Raw genomic sequence first — 23,241 nt, forward strand, 5'->3', positions numbered from 1 at the left:
GTTGTTTATCATGAAGTGATTACATGTGTAAAAATACAACTACTTGCATTAAAATAGGATATAAGGATTTTCCTAAATTATGCCCAATTCAGGAAAGAAAAAAAGATTAAATAAGATATCCTTTGTTAAATTAAACCTTAAAATAGGATATAAACCAATTTATGTGCTCTTTTTGCCTAAAACCAGGTTTAAAACTTCAGTAATAATTAAAATAGTTAGCTAATAAAAGCAAGATACTTCTTTTCAAGTAACCCTAACTTCTAATGTTACGACTAAAGGTGACTAACCTGAAAATTGGACTAGAAGTGCATTTTTCTAAATATTGGCCAAAGAAATAGCTGAGACTGTCCTAGAAAAAAGATACAAGAGAGATTCAGATTTTGAAGTAAAACTACTTGACCAAAATAAATATTGACTGAAACTGCAGAAGTGTCATTTAATTAAATGACTAAGATCTATTTTAATGTATCTCATAATTACAAGTTCAATAAGCATTTTAAAAATAAATTAAATTTGTATTTCCTTAGTACAATGGAACAAATGTTTAAAATAGTTTCATAATTATTGTACAACGTATTCTTCAATATGTTGCATGCAATTTATTACTCATAATTTTTTATAATTTTATTATTTTTGAGAGAACAGCTATTTTTCTCAGATGATCCATAGTTTAGTCAAGTAACTGTCAGTAGTATTTTGTCTAGAAACTTTCAGTAATACAGAGAAAATTAAAATTCCAATATGTTGTTTTCCTAAAATTTTTATAGGCAAAGAAGATTGGAAAAAAGAAATTGTAAATGGTTCTCGAAGCTTCTTTGTCTTAAAGGGTTTAACACCAGGAACAGCATATAAAGTCCGGGTTGGTGCTGAGGGCCTGTCTGGTTTTAGGAGTTCAGAGGATGTGTTTGAGACAGGTCCAGGTGAGGCACACTGTACCAATTCTGTATCATAGTCAGAATCGTGGTAGACCAACTGCTGAAATGCTGAACTGCTTCTAGCCAAGAGATGTTGCAGCTCGAATCTTTGCATGTTCCTTTTTATAGAGCAATGTTAAATGATTTTATAAACTCCTAAATGATGCCAGTACATTTATATGTAGATAATGAATGTTTCCATCCTTTCAATTCACTCTATTTGACTGATGTTTGTACTAGGGGCAAGATATGCCCTGCTCACACTCCATCTGTGTGCTGTGCACTGAATATGACCTATTTCTTATATTTCCAGTGAGTATAATTAGATGGCTGTATTTTAAAAAAACTCTCTTTATAGAGCTAAAATATTTGCATAATCAGAAATTGCAGATTCAATTTGATGTCTCATGTAATCTATTTATACCAGTGTTAAGACATTCCTACTTGTAAATCTTTCTTTTCCTGCCATATACTAGTTTTATATGGATTTTGATGTCACACATATATCCTGGGAATCAGTAAGGCTGTTTAAGTTCCTTATGTTCATATTGCAGTCTTATTTCTTCATAAGCAAATCAGCAATGCCTGCCAATTCCACTCAGGAAAAAGGTTCTATTGGAAGGTTTTTTGATGTTATGCTGGATATGTTGTTGCCATCACGTGCCATACCATTATCATTTTCTTGGTCAGCTGTTATTATTTTTGTCTTTGCTACCCACTTCTGCTCATTCCAAGCATTTTGTTTAGTGCACTTATATAGCAGTAGCCCCACCAACTCCAGAATGTTATAAGAAAAAATTATAATTTAAATATGAAAATACAGTTGAACATTATATTAGAATTATCAGGCAACAACATAGATAATGGGTATGCCAGTTTGAAAGTGAGCACTTTCTAAAATCATCATTTTTTTGCTTTGTTTTGTTCCATTTCTGTTCACTGTGTATCATGTTGCAGGAAGGTTTGAAAACATGGTGCTGAATAACAGTGCCAGGCAAATATGTACTGGCTGAACACAGAGCCAGAAACAGCTAGTGGTACAAAAGCCTACCTGTGAAATGTTATGCAAATACACATCTGAAGCCTAAAGGAGCTGCAAACAGGGATCAGGACTGTAACATAATTCAAAACAAGCTACATGGAAACCTTCCCGAAAGCATCTTTCTGCACAAAAAGTACTGAGCCAGTAGATAAGGATTCCTGTACTTACCCAGTCATGTTGACTCATGCCCTTGTGTAGTTAAGGAAGAAGGGACTTTAGACACTCCTTTCTGCTCTTGATAATGGAAAGTTTCTATGTTCAGCATGAAATTATAAACATAGCCTATTTCTTACAGAAAAATCTTGTGTCTTCAGCCTAGATCAAAGCTTTTAAACACTGAAGAAAGATGGAGGGGACAAAGAGGCAAACACTGGAATATATCCTTAATTAGGAATGAAAAGTTTGATCTTTCAAATATGAGGCTTTTCCCAGATTTTTTTCTTTGACAATCATTCCTATAGAGTGTCTTCACAGTGTACAGGTTTATCTTTTTGGGCATTCCCAGTACAGTGTTCTGCATTGACTCCTGCATTATTGGTTCACCAAGATGCAAGGTTTTTCTGCCTGAAGCAAATAATTTGCTTAATGTAGGCAGGAAATGAGCCATTTTTAATCACACACAGAGATCTAGAAATGCAGTAAGTTAATATAGGAAGCTGCATAAATAGTTTTCATTTTCCCATCTATCTTGCATATTTTTATGCATGAGTTGTTTGGCTTGATGCTCTTTCTTACTAATTTGAAATGTGAATTGTGCTTTTGCATTTTGTGACAGTATGTATTATACAACATTTAATGCCTTATTATGAATGCAGATGCACAAAAATCAAAATAATTATAACCTTAATATGAAAACAGAGTTTTCTTTTATTATCATTTGTAGTTCAGAGAAAGATTACCACTTTTTAATATTTTTATATATATATACATTTATGCATATTTATATGTGGCATAAAGAGTATAAATATTTAGGTATATAAATGATATATTTATATGACATGTAGTGACTTTTATGCAAAAATAATTGAAATTCTTGTGCATATAAGAGTCAGTTTTTAAAATATCAGAAAACATAAACAAGGAATGAGAAATCTCCTGATTGTATCTCCACAATAACCAGGCACATTAACTCATTGAATTATTTAAATGGAAATCAAGTCATGGCTTTGCCCAGTAAGACAAAAATAAGCATTGAAAGAAAGAGTTAATTTTAGCATAGTACTTCTAAAGTGGAATACACACTGGTCTTCCCAATGGAATGGACTGGAGATACTGTTTCCAGACATCGGAAGTACTTTGCATTTTCATAGAATCCCTCCAGAATGTGGAACTATTGGCAGCTGCTTTTCCAAGCTACCTGTCTCACACTCCTTCTTAACTAGAAAATGACACTGAGACATTGGCTTGAATTCTGTCTATTGAGCAGTTCTTCATAGAGTTTCATACTCTTGGGTTTTGGGTCTGGGGAAGAAACTGAAGAATGATGATAGGTTTGGATGGATGTTCATCTTCCTCCACTTCATATTTTCTTCTGTTTGGAGCATGTATCCCTCACTCCTCTCACTCTTTCCACTTTCTCCCAGCAGCAAATCCTGTCAAGTTGCCTGTAGTGTGTTTCCAACAGTGGAGCAGAAAATAAACTTCACTAGAATAATCCTCCTACTGCGTTGGAGACCAGTAGATCCAAATCCTAGACCACATAGATAATTCCTGCCCTTATTAGTGCCTGTAGTATTTTCTTTGTAGATTACTTATTATTTACATTATCTTCCAGCTAGAGTTAGCATTTGGAGAGAAATTGTGCCAAGGAAAGGCTTCCCAGTTGCATCATGTTAAACCCTCACTAATGCCAAATCATGGCAATCATGATAAATTACTTGTAGGATGAGGTATGGGTTTGAGGAAAGAAAGAAAACCTGATGCTTAATAAGGTTTTAAAGGATGTTTCATTGTTGATTTTTAGTTGAAATTGAATGTTAGGGCCCTTGAATGACCCATCTGTCTCCCCATTTCAGAATGATGGGAATGCATTAGCTAATCAGTATTGGCTTTTTGTTCATTTTAAAAATGCAATTGACATGTTTGTGTGAATTATAATTTGCAACTTCATTTCAGTAGTTTAATTCAAAATGGTTCAGAACAGTTTTGAGGTTTGTGGAAAACATGTAGTATGTATGTTGATTTTGCAAAGTAGTTACTAAGCTTAAATGTTAGAAGACTTCCTATATTACTGTAAAGTAACTTCTATGCATAGGTACTTGGAAATATTCTGAATAATGAAAATACAAAATACAGAACCACTGTTATCTTAATGTTATCTATTTTTCACAGTGAATGTTATTCTTTAATGAACATGATATTGGCTGTTATTTATCTGAATTAGCGTAGCATCTAAATGCAGCAAAACATAATTTTTCTTCTTTTATCTCTAGCAATGGCAAGCCGGCAGGTAGACATCGCTACTCAAGGATGGTTCATTGGTCTTATGTGTGCTGTTGCTCTTCTGATCTTGATTTTACTGATTGTTTGCTTCATAAGGAGGAATAAGGGTGGCAAGTATCCAGGTATGCTATTTAACTAGGACAGTAAAATTCATCTGTTGATAACCCATTAAGACAGATCTCAGGCTTACCGGAAAATTACATTTGCTACTGGTTTACATTTACACTGTGTATATGACAAATCAGTCTTATCATTTCGTGGGCTTGACAGGAGCCATCTGCCTATAGGTAGAAAACCTACATCTATTTCAGCGTAAGAGAAGGACCTTCTTCATTCCTGGAGGGTCATAGCAGTGCATGACCTCTCTAGAGAGGTTTGAACTTTGGAACATCACCGCTAGTGCACATTCCACTTTCTGAAGTCCAATGCAGATGGCTTTAATCCACTAACATGAGTTGAGTTAGAATTTATTTGGTCAGAAAGTTCAGACCATAGTCACTGGCTGCTTTAAAGTATGGGGAATGCATGTCGTAAGACAAATCTCTTCATATGTTATACTGTTTCCAGTAGCTTGAGTTCCTTCCCAGAATCTGTATCATGTTCAGCCTCAAAAGTTTTGCAGCTTAGTTACCATCCTTCAGTTAGGCTGGGGTTTTTCTTTCTAAGAGGAGATGGAGAATAAGTGCTTTTTTATGGTGGGTCTAGGAATCACCAAGTATGTTTTTTAATTTTTATTAAAAATTGGAACTACACAATGTATGTCATCTATCAAAACATGCACCCCTCCTGGTATACATATTACAAAAGGCATGTATGTGTATGTGGACATATAGGTATCATATATATCTTTCCTTGGTCTTATATTTCTTTCTGGGGAGTAGGTCCATAGACCAAAGCTGTCTTGAAAAGGATAATGAGAACCAGTTTGCACAGTGCTGCCAGATAGGATCTCAGAGCAGCTGTTGAGGTATGAGTAGCTATGAATGAACTTCAAGTGAGCATCAAAGGATAAGCTGATTTTTCATTCTCCTATTCTAGCTACAATAAAAAGTACAGTTGCTAAGTTTTGTGTAAAATCTTGATTTAAAGAAAAAAATATTTTGTCCTAAGGTTTGGAAATAACATAAATATCCAGACTCTAGAACACTTATTTAACATCAACTCAAACTTCTTGAGGTTCATACTGTTGATTTGGGCATGAAAAAGACGGATGCATTTAGAAAAGTACAAAAGAAAAATCCACGTTTGGTTTTATTTTCTCCTGTTTGTTTTGACCAGTGCACTTCTGAAAACTTAGTGTCAGGTAACACTAAGAATTTTAGCTCTTCATGGGGAAATCTGCTGGAATAAAAAAGCAGATTATTTTTCTGAGTAAATCACTTTATTAAGTACAAGAATCCTACTCTGCCTAATCTAACTGCTAGATTGTTTTACAGAGAGAGCAAAGATCTGTAGTGACAGGAAGAATTAGGTAAGAGAAGTTTCTGTTCCAGCTGCCTACGGCTACGAAGAAAAGATTAAGGAACATAGTGTTACATAGAGTTATATGACAGGCTGAAGAAATCTTAGGGGTTTTTTCCTAATATTTGGATTTTTTAAAGAGAAAATGAGATAATAGAGGATATAGAAAAAGTGACTGAAGCAAGTGAAGTGAAGTGAACTGAAAAGAAAAGGGAGGACATGGAGTGAACCATCGTCTAGAGGAGGTTTTGAGTAAAAGTGTAGAGGGCAGTTGGATGCTAAGGTTGTCATTACTTTGAGGATCCTTGATATTCTGTCCTTTTTGCTGCTTCTGTAGAATTATTAGTTGCAAGGTGTATGTTTTTTCATGCACAGATACATATGCATATACACACACACATGTATAAAGGTGGACTTAGACTGTTTATAAGATTTCTAGAATCAGTATGTACTGGTGTTTATAGCAGTGACTTTGTATTTCTTGGGTCATTGCAAATGTACTGTTCCACACATAGTGACAAATGGAAAGCACTAAGTTATGAAATCCACAAAAATTTCAGTTATTAACTCTTTTTCATCACAATTTTTGCATGTCACCTTGAGATTGCCTGTGGTTTGTAGAAAGTAATCAATTACTTTCAGTATGAAATTGTAGCAGCCTGATATATCTCAAGGTGATATGCTTTATTGCAATTATGGACTTGGTAAATACTTTCAGGAATGATTCAAATCCTCTTAAATAACAGCAAATAAATTAATGATGTACAAATAAAATATGGAAAATACCAGAGTTAAAGACAAGAGGATTGGATATACATATTTGATTATATAACTCTGTCTGCTAGACAAGGGAAAGATTTGAATAGATGCCAGAAAAACAGAAATGAAAAGGCAAAGGGAAGAACCATGAACATAATTTTTAAAGTGAGTATATTGTTTTATCCTGTCAACAATCTTAACTTATGGGAATACATGTCATCTGTAAATATCTGACCCCTCAGGTGCTAGTGGGTTTCTGTGTCAGTGTGCTGCATTTATTATTTTATAGGGACAAGTTACATGCGTGGATTTATTCCCACCAGTGAACAAGGATTAAACCTAAAACCAGAATGTGCAAGAAATACAGTTGTGTAAAATTTAAGTTCCAGTATATGTGACTTTGAGTTGGGTTTGATCATGTTGTAGAAAAGAAGAAATTAACAAACCATGAGAATGATTTTTAAGAATTATTTTGAGAATTATTAATAATGGAAAAAAGGATCTAAAATTCTCTGCAGGCTTATTACATGAAATTAAGGCAGAAAATGTCCAAAAGGACAGTGAACAAAAGTGAATCTGATTCAGACTGAGAAGAATATCAAGAAGAAATAGAGAGCATTGTTAAGTAGAACAAAATAATTCAAATTTGATTAAACAATAACTCTAATAATAATCTAAGTAAGTTATTTTAGTAGGATTTTTGACAATTTTCTCTCTTTAGTGCTAGAAATAAAAGAAAGAAAAAGTTTTGTTAGTACAAAATGACATACAGTCATACTTGAATGAAAATAAAATTCTATAACTAATTAACTGATCTTTTTCTTAAAAAAACCCCACCCTAACAGCCTAAGGCCCCTTTTAAAAAAAATCAGTTTTTATTCAAACCACATTTCTGCCAAATGTGATCAGTTTGAGAAATTAAGGTCTTAGATTTTCTCATCTTTCAGTTTCATGATTAAAAATTACTATTTCAAATATTTTAGTGAAGGAAAAGGAGGATGCACATGCTGATCCAGAAATACAACCTATGAAGGAAGATGATGGAACATTTGGTGAATACAGGTGAGCAGCTGATGTGGTTTGTCATGTTCACTGTTGTCACACATGTACTGTATATAGTATCACACTTATTAATTTAGGACTAATTTTTTTTCCATGTCTGTATCTGGTGTTATTTAGAACTAAAAATAGCATTTCAACCACACCATAAGAAAAAGAAAATTATCCAAGCTTAGTATAATCCATTTGCTAATGCAAGGCGAAAACCAGATTCAAACACAATTGTATGTGTTTGAAAGTCAGAGTGTGAAATCTTTATTTACAAAGCCATCTTTCAGATAGTTCAAATGCCACATACAGTGTCCTTTCAGTTTGGGCACTATGTTGAGCGTTATAGTTTTTGAAAATAAGTTTCTAACTGAAGCCTAATAATGACAATCTGGTGTTGACTGGAAAACGAATGCATTTAAAATAGCTAGCAGTACTAACATCTAATCCAGTAACAAAGAAGTGATGTTATACACAGAGGTGAAGGAGTGTCCGACGAGAAAGCAAATCTCCCTTTCATGTATTTCAGTACAAGATATATAGCAAGCAGCTTCAAAGCATGCAACACCACTCTTATTCCTGACTCTCTTCCTTTATAGTAAATGCAGTCCAGCCAAATCTGGCATTACCAAAAGCATTCCTTGGCAAGACTACTCATACAACAATTATGAATATAGCTTATTAAATAAGCAGCTTATTTGGTTTTTGATTAGTACAAAAAAATAATGTTATTATTTTCTAAATAGGTCAATATGATGGTATTTTACATGGGTGTTATAATAGATAGTACATTCCTGTGTCAAAAGCAGTGTAGAAGTCCTTTATTATTGCAAAGAATTGACATTTACAAACGTACATAGAAAATGCAGTTTTTTTAAAGAAGGATCTACTTTGTTGCCTTATCTTCCTCTTAGAAGGGAAAGGTACATCTTGATCTGACAGGACTAGATGTACAGTTCTGAATGCTAAGGAGCAGTTTCTGTTTATTCTTCTTTGATGAAAAACAATATACTCTGTTCTTAGGTTAATGAGTTCAGAATAGTATTTTATTACAGCTGTAAGTGCATATGAATTACCTAAATTCAACTGATAAAAAGGGAAGTGTGAAGCAATCTTTGGAAGTAAAGTTAAAAAAGTACTGTATAAGTTTTCCTGGGAAGCCTAGTTTGCATACTCCTTTATTGCTCCACTGATTCTTGATACTTGGAACTTTCAGCAGCAGAAACCTACCTTTGTACAGAATTGTACAAATGATATGACCTCAATACATGTTTTCTCAGGCCTGGAATAAGTATTCAAGCCTGCTTTCATGTGTGACCTGTAGCAAGATTTGAATTTATGTCTCCATATTTAAGTGGGTTGAGTTAATCTAAAGAATGATCTAGAGCTTTATTAAATTATTTTACAATGCATTTATTCACTCATGTCTGGTGAATATGGGCAGATGCCTGCCAAGCTTTCGCACTTGTTCACCTGAAAGAGTTCATTCTATGTACCCTGTGAAAACTCCTTTCTAAAAAGTATTTCTGTGTAATTAGTCTATACTGGGCTTTCCTCTTTTTTCCTTAGAGACAGGGCAGAAGCAGCAACCAGTCAGATTTCAGAAGATGTCTTGTCATCCTCTCTGCAGCCCAGCATCACTGCAGTCACTCAGTTCCCAGTTTGTCTGCCTCACATGATGCGGTGCTTCTTTGAGGAAAAAGGGTATAGGGTTTCCCTTGGAAAAAAAATGTAATTTTTGAAAGATCTAGGAATTCGAGTATTTTGAACTTTTTTCATCACTTCAGGTCCATGTCTGCTTGGACAGGAAAGAAACTGGACAAGGAAAAGAAAAGAAAAGGTAGATGTGCCAAATCTTCTGAAGCAGACCCTGTCTTTACCAAAGCAAAGTCTGTGAGATCTGACAGATCCAACTTCTTCAGAAGGTCAGGGGATCAATGCTCCAGCACCAGATCAGAGACCTCCTACACCAGGAGGAGGGCTAGGCAGTCTTCAGAGCTTACAAGGGTTCGTTCTGTCTCTGCTTCCCTCTGCCGAGAGGAAAAGAGGTCAGACGAATGGAAGTACAGGCATGGCTCTAGACATCATGCTTCTGAGCAACAGCTAATGGGGTCGGAGGAGGGCTCAGATTCTCAGGCAGGACAGCCATCCCCTTTCCAGCAACCCCTCAGCTGCAACTCAGTTGGTGGCTTACTGCCAAGGCAGCATTCTTCTCTCCAGCACAGCCAGACCCCAGACTGCAGCTCAGATTCAGAAGACACTCAGAGCTCCTGCTACAGGAAGGTAAGACCTTCTACTCACTTCTCTGAATCTGAAAAGAATTCACTAATGAAATCTGTGATCTTGCCTGAGCTGGCCACTGTCTTAAAGGATGCTTTGACAGCAGCCAGACAAAGCATAACGTCTGTGGCACAGGCTAGGCCCCATTCTGTAAAGCATCCCAGGGTACCAATTGTGGAAGTTCCACTGGTTCCTTTAGAAGCGTCTGGGAGCAGTTCCCAGACTTCTGAATCTGATCATATGGACAGCTTAAAAGATCAAACAGCTTATGGGAAGGAGAAATCTGAGGCTGACAAAGCCTTGGAAGTTGAATCAGCCCCTGAAGACGGGGAGGTGGCATCTGAGTCTCCTACAGAAGATCCAGAAGAACAAGATCCTCTGCGTAAATTTGACATGGAGCATCAGAATTACCTGTTTGAACACATAAAGAGAGTGCTAATGCTAAAATCTTCCAAATCTGAATGTGCTTCAGAAGAACTGCTTATCCCCTCTGAAGAAGGCAAAGTAGATAATGCACTTCCTATCCATTCAGCTGTGGAAGATCTTGTCTGCAGGATTTGGGGAAATCCTGAAGCCAAGCATGAAGCCCCACCAGTCTTATGTAAGCTCTATCCTTTTCCAGTGGATAAAGCTGCTTTGTGGGGGACCTTGCCTGAGATAGACAGAGCATTGGTTACTGGTGATTCTGTACTGACAGTGCCTGATAATACAGATGCTCTCCCTAAAGATCCTACTGATAGAAAGATTGAGGAAGCAATTAAAAGATCTTTCAAGCTAGTTGCAGCCCAGCTTAGAGTATCTATCTACTGCACTTACGCTTCTAAAGCTTTACTAATATGGTTAGAGGAAGAACGAGCCAGATTCAAAAAGAAATGGGTCCCATCTGGTGCCATGCAGAGGAAACGTAGGCTGTGTAAAATTGCAGCTAATTTTATCCATGATGCAGCTGAAGATTCTCTTAGCCTCACTGTTAAAAATGTGGCATGCCTCACTGTAGCCTGGAGAGCTCTATGGCTGCGTCCATGGAGTTCATCGCTAGATCTGAAATGTAAACTGTTATCTTTACCGTACACAGGGGGCAAGCTCTTTGGTGAATCCTTAGTCCAGATCATGAAGGATTTCTCAGAACACAAACACTCCTTATGTCAGATGAAAAAAAAGAGCTTTGTTGGAAGCTCTTCCTGTTCTCCTCACAAGTGTCTGAGCTCCTTGCGTTCTCCTCCAAAGTTCAAAGGAGGGAAGGGAAAGTATAAAGTCTCACAATCATTTCATGCCAAGTACGAAAAGACATCTCACTTTCAGAGAGATACCAGACCATCAAGAGGAACTTTCTAAGAACATAGACTTGCTTCCTACTTTCTCAGGAACTGAGAAGAGTGAAAGACATGGAAATGTTTCAGTATTTCTGGACAAATAAACCCAGTGCTTAGAAGATTAGTTGTTTCAGTGTAAGATTTAAATTATGAAGTTACTTAAATCTTAATGACTAATTAAGATATTCTAGAAAAATCATAGCTCTCAGTTTTAGGGGAGGGTTTTTTTCACATTGCATTTCTAGGCTTCCTAGTGGTCTTGGGATGGTTTGGATTTGTTTGAAGTTTTGCACTCCTCAACTTCAACTAAGAGAATACTTTCTGCATGAGAATTGGCTGGTCTGCAGGACCAGACAACATCAGATTTTTCTGCCATATTGATCTAGTGAAGGAAATAATGCTTTAGGAGATGCAGATGTTTCAGGAACCATGGAATGATTGTGGATGCTACATTCCTGTCACTGGATGGATTCCTTCATTTTTGCATTAAAAGGGAAAACAGTGCCTCTGTAGCAATCTGCATTGCATCCTCAGTGGTTTTCTGAGTTGTAGAAGACTGAGACAGTAAATCATGGACAGTCATTGTCTACACTAAGAATCTGCAAGAAATAGAATAAGCACCACAGATGTGTGTTGAGGTCAGCGTAGGTGTATAAATTAGCCTAAATTTTCCTCCTGGTCCATAAATCAAGAGAAATTTAAGTTAGGAAAGCTACAGACCCATGGGTTCATGGGTAGGAAGACTGGAAGCAAGTACCTACAAGGGAAGGATGAAAGTCTGCAGAATGTTCTTAGAATATAAGACAGCGCAAGGAAATTACAGTAGTAGGATGCTAGTGTGGTAACACAGGATATTTGCACATTTTGGTGAATTATTTTGCCTCTATTCTTCAATGTTTTGACACACAGCATTTTTCCTAGAAATTCTAGGGTATGCCGTGAGACACTGTGGCAGAGTTCTGGGATTGCTAGATATAATATATTACTCTTCCTTCTCCTTCTGAGTTGATTAACAATGAAAATAAAGTTTGTAACTACGACTGTGGGGCTTTCTCTCTTGTAGTTACTTAACTTGCAATTTAGGTGTGTTTTCACAGCCATGATTGGTGCGTCAGGACTGAAATTCTAAGCTTGGTCCCTTCCAGAACAAGAGATTATCTCAATGGACTGTCTGAAGAACTGAATAGTCCAATTTGATTTGGCAGTGGTCTGACTGTATTCTAATTTACACAGATGTACTTTCTTTGGCAATTCTTGTTTTAATTCTTGAATGCCTGTGTGATTAACAACTTTTTCAACACGTTGCTTTTTAAAGCCAGAGCTTCATCACCCAGTTTTTCCAGCTTCTACCAGGACTGAAGATTAAATATTACAGAGATGTTAATGAAAAACTACTCAGAAGACTAATATAGGTGTGCTTAAGTATTAGCTAAATAAGAAATAGTAAAATGGTTTAAAATCTGGATTGACTCTAATAATATTAGGATTCACAGTCCTAATAATTTAGGAGTGTGAGCAGAAACCTGTTAGGTCTAGGGGCAGATTCTCCTGGAGTATGCAGGGAAGCCATAGCAGAAGGCATTTCTGAGGCTTCACCTGATTGCTTTTACTTAAACATTTCTGGGCTATTGACCTAAGGTCACAGAAAAAGGAATTTACTGCCAGCAGTTTTAATCTTCTGCATCCGCTTTCTTTGTCTCACAGCCCACAGTGCTTTAGCCACTTTGTTTCATGTTGCTTTTCATCTGACAGTTGTGCTCTAAGGAAAAGTAGTACATTGCTAACCATATATTGAGTCTCTTTGCATGTCTATGAATATGGCAAAGTTTAGTTGGGAACTAGTTGCCTGCTGGACTGCAGAGGCATCGTAAAAGTGTCTTCCCCATTCTGACTGGTTGCTGCATGTACCCATATCTAAGGAAGAAAAATTGAAAAGTTGAAAGAAGAAAGGAGATTTCAAGGTACATATTTCTTTCAATAACTGATAAGCTTGTGAAATGGAATTACTTTTTAAAGCAAATAAATTTGTACTTTGCGCTTATGTTATTGTTACCTTCATACTTCCTATATCTCTTAATAATTAGCTTCAAGTTTGCTATGTGTTTCATTTAACTAAGAAGAAAAAGAAACATCTTCATATAATAGCAATCATTAATGATTAATACTTAAATCATGCTTTCAGAGTATGCTTTAATATTAAGCACTTTTCTTACTGAAAAGAAGTGTATGTGGTACATATAAGTACTTACAAAAATGATTGGTACATATAAGTCTTCTTTGAGAAATTTTCATCCTTAAAAAGATACTAGTATGGAATTTATTTATACATCAAAAAATAGTAGAAGTATGAGTACACTTAACTTCCATGGTTCTAAATAAAGAATTCATACCCATTCTCACTCATGTTTGGTTCCCTTCCAGTATTGTTTTCTGACTATTAATTATACATGCTGCATAAACGACACTTTCAAAAAGGTCTTCAATTTCCCAATGTAATTTTAGTCAACCCAATTTGCATTTCATCTTTTAATATCAAAGGTACATAATAAAAGTCAGCAAGCAAAACCACAAAGAGAAACTGAAAGACAGTATGATTTATCCTGATTGCATTTTGGAATAGTTTTATGAACAATTGTAAGCAAGGTTGGCAAACCTTGTGGGTACAGTATCAGTACTTATGGCTTTACCATGTTTTGGCAATATATTATGAATTCTGCAGCCTGAGGTGTTCTATAGTCCTTCCTAATGTAATTCAGCAGATTTTGCAGTTTACTTCTTAGCAACAAACATTCGTATATAATAATACATTTGTTTTGCCAGAGCACCAGAGCCCCTTCTGTGTTTTATATTCCCAGGGCAGCAAAAGTGATGTCCAAAACATTGATGTGTTCACTTTTCTCTCCTTCTCCTATTTGTTTGATACAGAAAAAATGGTACCATGGCATTTGTTTTCTTTTCTGAACCAGGAGTGTAAAGCATCTTGGATAATCCTACTTGTTTTTCCACTGCCTGAGTCCTGGCAGAACCTCTCTCTAGACTTACATAGTGCAACAAGGGTTCAGATTTGATTTTTGCATTTGCTGTGACTGTGCTCTCACACTGGTGCCCACTTCTGTGCAGATACACTCCTGGGTAAATCTGGAGTTTTGTTTGGTTTTGATTATAGAGATAGTAGAATTCACATCCTGACTAAAATATAGAAAACCTGCATACACAATGCAACCAACTGTGTAAGTACTTCTTCATTGTTTGTCTTGTACATAAACTTCATTTGCAAAAATATAAGTGAGAAAACCACAACAGCAACACAAAATAGAAGTTCTCATACTCAGATTTTTTCTAAATTGTAAAGGCAAATCAAGCTTTTCATTGGATTAAACACAAAAATGTTGATACTTCTAATACAGTAGTGGCATATTATTTATTTATGTAAATTCCAACCTAGTGAATTACACTGGCAAGGGTCAAGCTTTAGAATATTTGCACAGTGATTCATGACCAGTTGGAACATTATATAATTGCAGTTTTAATTTATTTTCATTTCTGCGTATTATGGTGTAAGGAATTATGAAGTTATTCATCTGAAGTTAAACAACAAACCATATACCAGTGTTCTTTCCTTAACAGTCTTACCCAGGCAGCAGATCTTCCTTGGGAGTAGGACTGGTTACAATTTCAAAGGGGGGCCTGGCCTTCATTTGACTTGTACAGCCTGTTTTAATGACTGTTAATACCTTTTGATGGGGGCATTGGAGAAACTACATTGTGTATGAGTATTAAACACTCGATCCCATCTTCAACCTTTTAAATATAGGGTCCTTCCAAAATGAGCTCTCTACAGTAATGTCTCTCTAATCTGCTTGTGTTCACAGTGTTATAAACATTTTCACTTTGCTGCTGGATTCTTGAAATTTTGGAATACAGTCTTTTAAATGTTACTGTCCTGTATGTTTGCAGCACCAGTGAGCACAGATCAATGATAGACATTTATCCTCGTGCCTTGTACACAGCAATAAGTAAAACATCAGGCCTGATACAGTCACATTCGGTTTTGCTTTTGTGTGCTTTGAGCATGAAGATTTTCTTAAATGTAAATAAAAGAGATTTTCCTACCACTTCTTTTCTGGTGTATATGCAGAATGATAAAATTTCTGGTATGCTTTTTCTGTAAGTATATGCATATTAGAGGTGGCCTTCTTATAGTATTTAATAACTTTGTGTTTTCCAAAAAAAAAAAAAAAAAAAACAAAAAACAAAACAAAAAAAAAAAAAAAAAAAAAAAAAAAAACAAAAAAAAACCTGATGAGATGAGGAGAAACAGCTTGAACAGCTTGATGGAAAATGGGTGTAATGGTCTTCTAGCAATAGTTAATAGTTTCTCAACAGGGCTTTTGTTGGCTAACTATATGATCTATGTGACCTTGTACATCCTATGTAATGTGTGTATATCTATATATATCTATATATATCTATATGGGTTCTCTGGGTGTTCAAAGATATTATTTAGGAAAAAAATGCATTATTTGAAGAACTAAGATATTAGGTTTTAGGAATTAGAGGGTTAAAATAATTTGCTGAGTATATATTCAGCCTAGTGTTCTAGAAATTAAAAAATGTAATTTTTTTGTTTAATATTTTATAGGTGTTTCTTTATATTTCCCATAAGCTGTGATTCTAAACAAAAACCCCAAACCACTTCCTTTTTTTGTACCCTATATGCAAATCAAATCACGTTCTGTTTAAGACAAGGTAAATAATTGCACCCGAAAGTGCAGCTGGCAACAGTGGGTTTCAATTCAAAATGCTTTGGAGCTGCTGCTGAAATCTTCATCTTGAAACTGAAGTGCAGTGTAAAGGATTCTGAAAAGAGCCCAACTACATCTATTTCATGAAAAACAAGCCTACTACAGCTGCAAATTTATTTGAGGATGCTGATGGTGCTGCGTCTGTTCCACTGACAAAGGAAAGACCACAGTACTTTGCTGCTGAGATATCCTCTACTGGCCTTTCTTTACTTTCCTTTTTCTGTTGTACTCCAAATCACCATCATCATTATCAGAATATTATCAGTCATGGAGTAGGGTAGGGAGATGGATCTGATAAGAAATGAAAAAGAATAAGCATGCTCTCAACTCCTCAATTCTAGTGACTGTAAGCTAAATTGTTGCTTTACCTGTAATACAGTAAATATAGTAGCAATTTTAAGAGCAGCTTATTATTGCTAAAATACTGATCACTATCAGGATATGGACTTTGCTTTTCTTCTTAGGCTATTTTCATTTGTTTCTTCTGCACCCTTTTAATGGAATATGTAGGTCTCTTGAAAGGTAAGGTTGAAAATTGCAAGTCTGGCCTGCATTATGTAACAAATTATTTGAAATGCAGCACTTTTATTTTCTTTATACTAGTAAAGAAAATCAGTATATTTCATTTAACCAAATTCATTCTTCATTCATTTTCAAGGAGTCAAAGAAATTAAGAAGTTTAACAGACTAACTTCACAGCACATCATAAGCTTGTTACTTTGGAGAACAAACAAATTATTTTTTTATAACTTTACAACCCACTTCTTAATGCTTGCAGTTGCATCTACATGGCCTCCAAGCCAAGGGCCCAGCTCTTACCACTGAAAATTCATGCACGATGGGGAAAAAAAAAATAAAAGAAACCACAACTCCCCCTCCTTCCACTGAAGACATTCTCTGTTTAAACCATTCTTACACCATGTTTTCATGTGAACTGCATCATATTGATTTGTCTCTACAATGCGATGTGGGTTTACTAAAGGATTATAGGGCTGACACATGCTTTTCATAAACTCTGCATGCATGGCTGATTTTGTCTTAATAAACAGTACATCAGTTAATCCCATGTTTGTTTGTTTGTGTCTCCAGCGATGCAGAGGACCATAAACCTCTAAAAAAAGGAAGCCGGACACCTTCAGACAGAACTGTGAAAAAAGAAGACAGTGATGATAGTTTAGTTGACTATGGAGAAGGTGTAAATGGTCAGTTCAATGAGGATGGCTCCTTTATTGGACAATATAGTGGTAAAAAAGAGAAAGAACCTGCAGAAGGAAATGAGAGCTCTGAGGCTCCTTCTCCTGTAAATGCCATGAATTCATTTGTGTAACCACAGAACTTGATCCCCTTGTATCTTCAGTTTGCTTAAAGCACTTGTACATCCTCCTTCTCATACTATGAACACACAGGTAACGGAGCTCCTCACCACCAGATGTTAATGCTATGAGAATATGCAGGTTAATACCAGTACACAGCATAATGACACAGTAAGTGGTATGTTACTATGAATCAAAATAGAAAATTCAAATTTCGTTCAAAACTTGGATATTTTTACTTTTATTTAAAAGGAACTGACACAAACAGTAATGTCAAGTTGTAATTTTGTTTCCTGTTCAAATACAGTATAATGCATGGAAAAAAAAACCCTACACAACTCACAGATAATCTTGTGTACACGATAAAAACATGGTTGACAATTTGTTATGCAGTCCTCAGCTGAATCCCTGGATATGAATTCCGTTCTCATTGTCAGAGTGTTATAGTAGTATTATATAGAACTTCAATGTCTTTGTGGACATTGTTGTGAAATTGGTGACTTAATGTCTAGCTATCATATGTCTTTTTGCAAGACAGTTAGGAACAGTATGTACAGTATATAATTGCTAAATGATTTAAGTATGACACTTGCATTTGCTGATGCTTAATGAGACCCTATTATCTGCTCTTTGCTCCTATTACTTTATAGCCTTTTTAATCTACCGAGTATTACAGCAGTACAGTGTTCTATTTTTACATCAAAACACATGAATTGATTTTAGGGCATAAAATATATGCATTGCAATGCATTTTGGAATTTGTACAGTCACTGAAAGAAAAACTTTAAAAATGAGGGAAAATATTCCAGAAAACACAGGGCAAAGTACATTCAGTGCCTTTATACAATATGCATTCCATAATGCGCTGTACTACTAAATCGGTGCAGTAAACTGTGATTAGCAGACTACTGTCATTGCCAAATAAAGGAAAAATGTGAAGAAGTGTTATGAAACTGTTGTGCTAAAAATGAAAAGTTTAAAATATTTTAAATTACATAAAGAAGAGTATGATTTTTTTTCCCTTTAAAAAAAGCTTTCTACACAGTTACAGCACAACATATTTTCATGGCCTTAGAATACTTAAAATAAAAATGAAAAGGAACAAACAAACAAATCCCAAAACACAACCAGAGATAAATTACTTACTAACACAGCAAGGTATAAGCTCTTGTAAAATAAATCATTAAAAACCCAAACCAGCTGACTCCATCAGTGAGAGCGCATTTCTCTCTGTGTCCCAGCCTGATCAGTGTGGCAGCTTTGTAATTATCTCCAGCCTGAAGCAGTGGGGGGGGTTACCACTTGGAACCACAGCATTCCATCTGACAAGTGCTAATACGGTTTATTGGTAAAGGATTACCCTTATCGGTTAAAAAATTCTTTTCTTGCATACTATATCAATCAAATGTTTACCTCCAAATATAAATTTTTATAACAACCTATGGTTGAAGGAATGCTCAGTTTCATTTGCCAATAAATTGGTTTTTCATAACTTGCATCAAGTTTAATTTTAAGTAAGCTTTTTATATGTAGATATTTTGTTGAATTTGTAAATACACTTAAAGCGGAGATGCTATATGCTTCTAGGTGTTACAGACAAATAAACCAAGAAAGCTTATGTTGTACTGTGTAAGAAGTACTATAGCCAATGGTGTGCATGGTATTTTAAAGCATCTACTTTTTTTTTCTTTTTTTTTCTTTTTTTGCTGTGAAAACAAAATAGTGATCTGCTCATTTCCTGCAGATTCCCACTGAACCATTCATAGCTTTTGCCAGTGCACTACATTAGCCCATAGGACAACTTGCAGCTTTCATGTATATATTGTAGGTAAAGCACAACTGAAGTAATCCCAAATGTAACCCAGCTGTAATAAGCTTCTTATGCACCTTTGAGCTTTCCATTCATCAATTTTTTTTAATGGGAACTGAAATACGAAATGAATTATATGAACATTGATTACAAAGCACAAAGAGAACATTTCTTAACAGGATTTGCCAATGGTTTTGGTAAAAGAGAAATATCATTTTACTCTTATTTAATTGTAGATGCTGAATTATCTGTGCATGTGGGGGTAAACATACAGGCTCACTTCTGTAATAGTGCAACGGATTTTGTATTAAAAATAAATGTGGTTTTAAAATTTCACTGTTTGTTCTGTTTACACTGGCAATAAAAATCACTTTGGATTCATCCTGTAATTAAGAATTCAAAGGGGAAAAACAGCATGAAAGAACTCTGATAGAAGTTGTTCCCATGATGTTGCAGAACTACCATTTCTGCCACCAAATTATTTACAGAAAGTTGCATACCTTCACATGCTACCATTTGAAAAAAATGGTAAATTTGTCTGACCATTTCCCATTGAAATCTACTATTTGCATTTTACTTCCATGGATGTTTTTATTATTTATTTAGTTATATTACTGCAAAGAAAATAACTGAAACAGTCACGTTCTATCCTGTAAGAGTGAATAAGAGAAAGTAAGAATGTTGATTTGAAATTAAGAGCCCTCAGACAAGATCCCAAATAAGGATTTTTTTGTCCTAAAGGAATTGTCTGACATACAAATTTATGGTTATCTGTTTTTAAATAGTATCTGAAGTGAGGAATTTTTAGATATCGTCTTTTACAGTACACAAAATCCATTGCAATGCTCTTTTCATATCTTGTCTATTCTATATATGAATGGAAACAGACTGGGCAGGAGAGCAGCTGTTCTGCATAGAAGACTGCAGGAGAGCCATGGATTCCAAGAGATGCAGGTGCTTCGGGAGGTGTATCCAAAAGTGATGTGTGGGCATGATGCTTGAAAGAGGGATCTTATCACTGAATCAGAAGCCATTCTGTCAGCCTTTCCATATGTAATTGGAAACTCCTGGATATTTCAGCTCCTGTCATCTGCAGACTCAGTTCTGGCACTTCTATCTTCAAATGTCTTCACGCTACCTTCAGATATCGGCTGCCTTGGTTTTTGTACAGGTATCTGTTGATTTTTGCAGCAGTGTAAATTGTCTGGGAGATAAGAAATACAGCTGTTTCTGTTTCAATTAAAGAGTATTTCCTGAAAAAAGGGGTCTGAGTTCCCTAGGCTTAGTTGGGAAGAAGGATTTCATACAGTAACAATTTTTGGAGACACATACGTTATTTGTGCATGTTCCCCCAAGTGTACTAATACCTATAGTTGCTACATTTTCCTTTTACTGATATACCTTTGCTTTGGATTTTATTCTCACTGAAGTGATTGTATAAATCCTGAGGGAATTAAAGAGGATACCCCAATGGTAATTTTTCTTGTAATCTATTCTCACAGTGTTCCTAGGAAAATGCAATTTCCTCATGGTTCCATGTAGCAGAGGAAAAGTGGCAAAAGATTTGGGAACGAAATTCTCTTTTCATTATGTCTGGTCTATTTTAAAACAGAAACCCTAGAAATTATATATGAAGAAATATTATTTACCATATGGAAGTGTCTTCTTTTCTGAAAAAAAGAACTGGGGAGAAAATCAGAAAGATAATGAGATTCCAATCATTCCTGAAAAGCAATTGTTCTTTGCTGTGTTTCTGTCCCACTCCCTCTCTCTGTTTTCCCCTTTCACCTACCTTAGGAAAGAACATTTCAGAAAGTTGGCAGAAGCAGCAACTGGTTTTGTGGGAAGATGGAAATAACTGAATGTGCTACTTGTAGGAATCTACCCCCAAATGATGCCCCTAGAGTGAAAATAAATCCAACTGGCCATTATGTTTTAATCTCTGAAGGGATCTCTGGCTGCTCTTTGTACATGAGAAGTGGAAACTTTAGACCAAACTGTCAAGATAAATACATGTCAGCAGGACTATGACAGACAGTAGATCTGATCCATTGTGACTGTAAGCAAGGAGAAAAATGGTGATCCTAGTGTTCTCATGAATTTTGGCAGCAAAAATATACACTAAGTTCCTTACTGTGCTCACATGTAAATGAGCTGGTAAAAAAAATTGTGATCATGTTCAGTACTTGAAGGATGGATTCTTCATCTAGGGTTGGAGAAGTTTACCCAGTTATGAATTTGGCAGCACTGGCTTTGTCCCTCTGGGAAAGCTGCTCAGGATAAATTTGAAGCCAGCTGGCAAGTAATAGGTTTGCACATGTTTAAATTGGAGAGAGGCAGGGCAGGAGACAGCTCTTGTCACCTGGACCCAGCCAGCCTTTTGACCTGTTTTGTCTTGCCCTAAGGTGCTCAACTAAAATAAAGAAGTTTAGAAGGTAGTGTGGTTTCCCTGCCAGCTGAAAAAAACCCTATGGCATCATGTCAGAAATCTAAGTCACTGCTTAGATCTAATTCTGCCTGGCTTTCTGTCACATTTTGGATGTAAGTGATGAGGAGGAAACAGACCTGGCCCATGCTGTACAAATATGGGTTTCAGACCTGAGCTTTCAAACAAAGAAAGTTTAGACAGTCCAATTCTGGTGCCAGACTTTTTAAAAATTACCAGGTCTTGTGCTACATTGAGGAATGAACTACATTTACCTTTGACAGTAAACTGTACTTGATATGTATCTTCCAGAGGGTGCTGCTGTTTTTCCCATGTCCAAAGACCTCGGAAGAGGGATGCTTTGGCTTTGAAACCCAACATCTTACATGAGCAAGGATAGCAGCCCACTCCTCTGCCCTGTGTTTGCAAAGATCTAAAGGGCTTCAAGACTTCACAGGAGTAAGGGAATAAATGAAGTTTTCTAAATGGCAGTGTTCAGGATATATTTCAAATAGAAATATATTGTTCTGCAATATATGTACTGTATTGGAAGAGAGTTATGGTCATGCTGGTATGAAAAGTTTGCCTGCCTGGTGTGGCAAGAAGAGGTAGTAAAAATGAAACTTTTGGGGCAGAGAAAATGCAAGAACAAAAGTATAATATCTGAGGTTTCTTGGAAAGAGTTGAGAAACAACCAGTAGGATAGCTGGCCTAAAGGGCAAAAAGAGAAAAACAGACAAATGGCAGAGGCAGCAGGAGCCCTTGCTAGTGTGGAGCAGCACACAGCCTGCTAGGTACAGACCAGACTATCTGTTGCTCACAAAGAGCGTAAAATAGATCCATAGGACATCATTCTCCTTCCAGGTTTTTTTAAATTTTTATTTATTTACTTATTGTTCCAAGAGACTTAGACTTAGAAATCTTAAAAATGTCCGTCAAACAACTGAAAATTGCCAGGATATTTGTAGGTTTGGCACAGGGGAAGAACTAACCAGCTGGACAATCAAACACACACAGCAGTTGCTTTTATTTCCTTACTTTTTGAAGTAAGCTAAAACTGTCTCCTGGAAAGCACCCACTTTCTGCAGGTATAGGACTAGGCAATCTGAAGAGATCCTTTTGCCTTTTCTTAGAAATTTGACTAGTGGTGTTCCAGTAATATGAGGAAAGTGGGCATTTTCCTAGCTGTTGAGATAAGATAAAAGGGAGCCATACAAACCGTTTGGTAAATGAATAATCTACACAATGAGGGCTCCAAACATGGAATACCAGAATTAATATTTTTAGAGATTCTTCAATAATAAAACTGAAGAGAGGAAAAAATAAAAAGGTAATTGCAACAGTTTCTGGACAAGTCAGAGGACAGATGAATGTAAAAGAATGCTGACATGGGCAGGAATAGTTTGATTTCCAGTAAGGAGAGGAAAAATGGCCTTTGCTAGGCTATGTGGTGGCCTGTAGGCACAAATACCATATGAAGAAACACAAGAAAACTGGTTACCCTGGACATTAGTGAATACTATAGCTTTAATTTTCTAGCAGTACACAACCACAATTTTTTGGCGTAATTATATACCTTGAACAATTAGCCAGCAAGAACTTCTGTTTAGCTGAGATTGTCTTTCCTTCC

General features: G+C 35.9%; 1 protein-coding gene across 8 annotated transcripts in view; it reads left to right on the top strand.

Moving 5' to 3' along the window:
• NRCAM (neuronal cell adhesion molecule) overlaps positions 1-20,663 on the top strand; it is a 148,417-nt gene extending 127,754 nt beyond the window's left edge. For 3 of the 8 annotated variants that reach the window (XM_066183094.1, XM_066183088.1, XM_066183089.1), the window contains 4 exons: positions 768-920; positions 4,389-4,520; positions 7,602-7,680; positions 17,153-20,663. In XM_066183094.1, coding sequence (XP_066039191.1) covers positions 768-920; positions 4,389-4,520; positions 7,602-7,680; positions 17,153-17,390 — 602 coding nt within the window. In that variant the 3' untranslated portion in view covers positions 17,391-20,663. Of the gene's footprint in view, positions 1-767; positions 921-4,388; positions 4,521-7,601; positions 7,681-9,452; positions 11,387-16,527; positions 16,586-17,152 lie in introns of those variants that run through there. The other 5 variants (XM_066183087.1, XM_066183086.1, XM_066183092.1 and 2 more) reach the window with 3 other exon arrangements.
• Positions 20,664-23,241: the final 2,578 nt, after the last annotated feature.

This window comes from Chamaea fasciata, unplaced genomic scaffold, assembly GCF_029207755.1.
Source record: "Chamaea fasciata isolate MVZ Bird 193981 ecotype frontalis unplaced genomic scaffold, bChaFas1.0.hap1 SCAF_5, whole genome shotgun sequence".
NCBI lineage: Eukaryota > Metazoa > Chordata > Aves > Passeriformes > Sylviidae > Chamaea > Chamaea fasciata.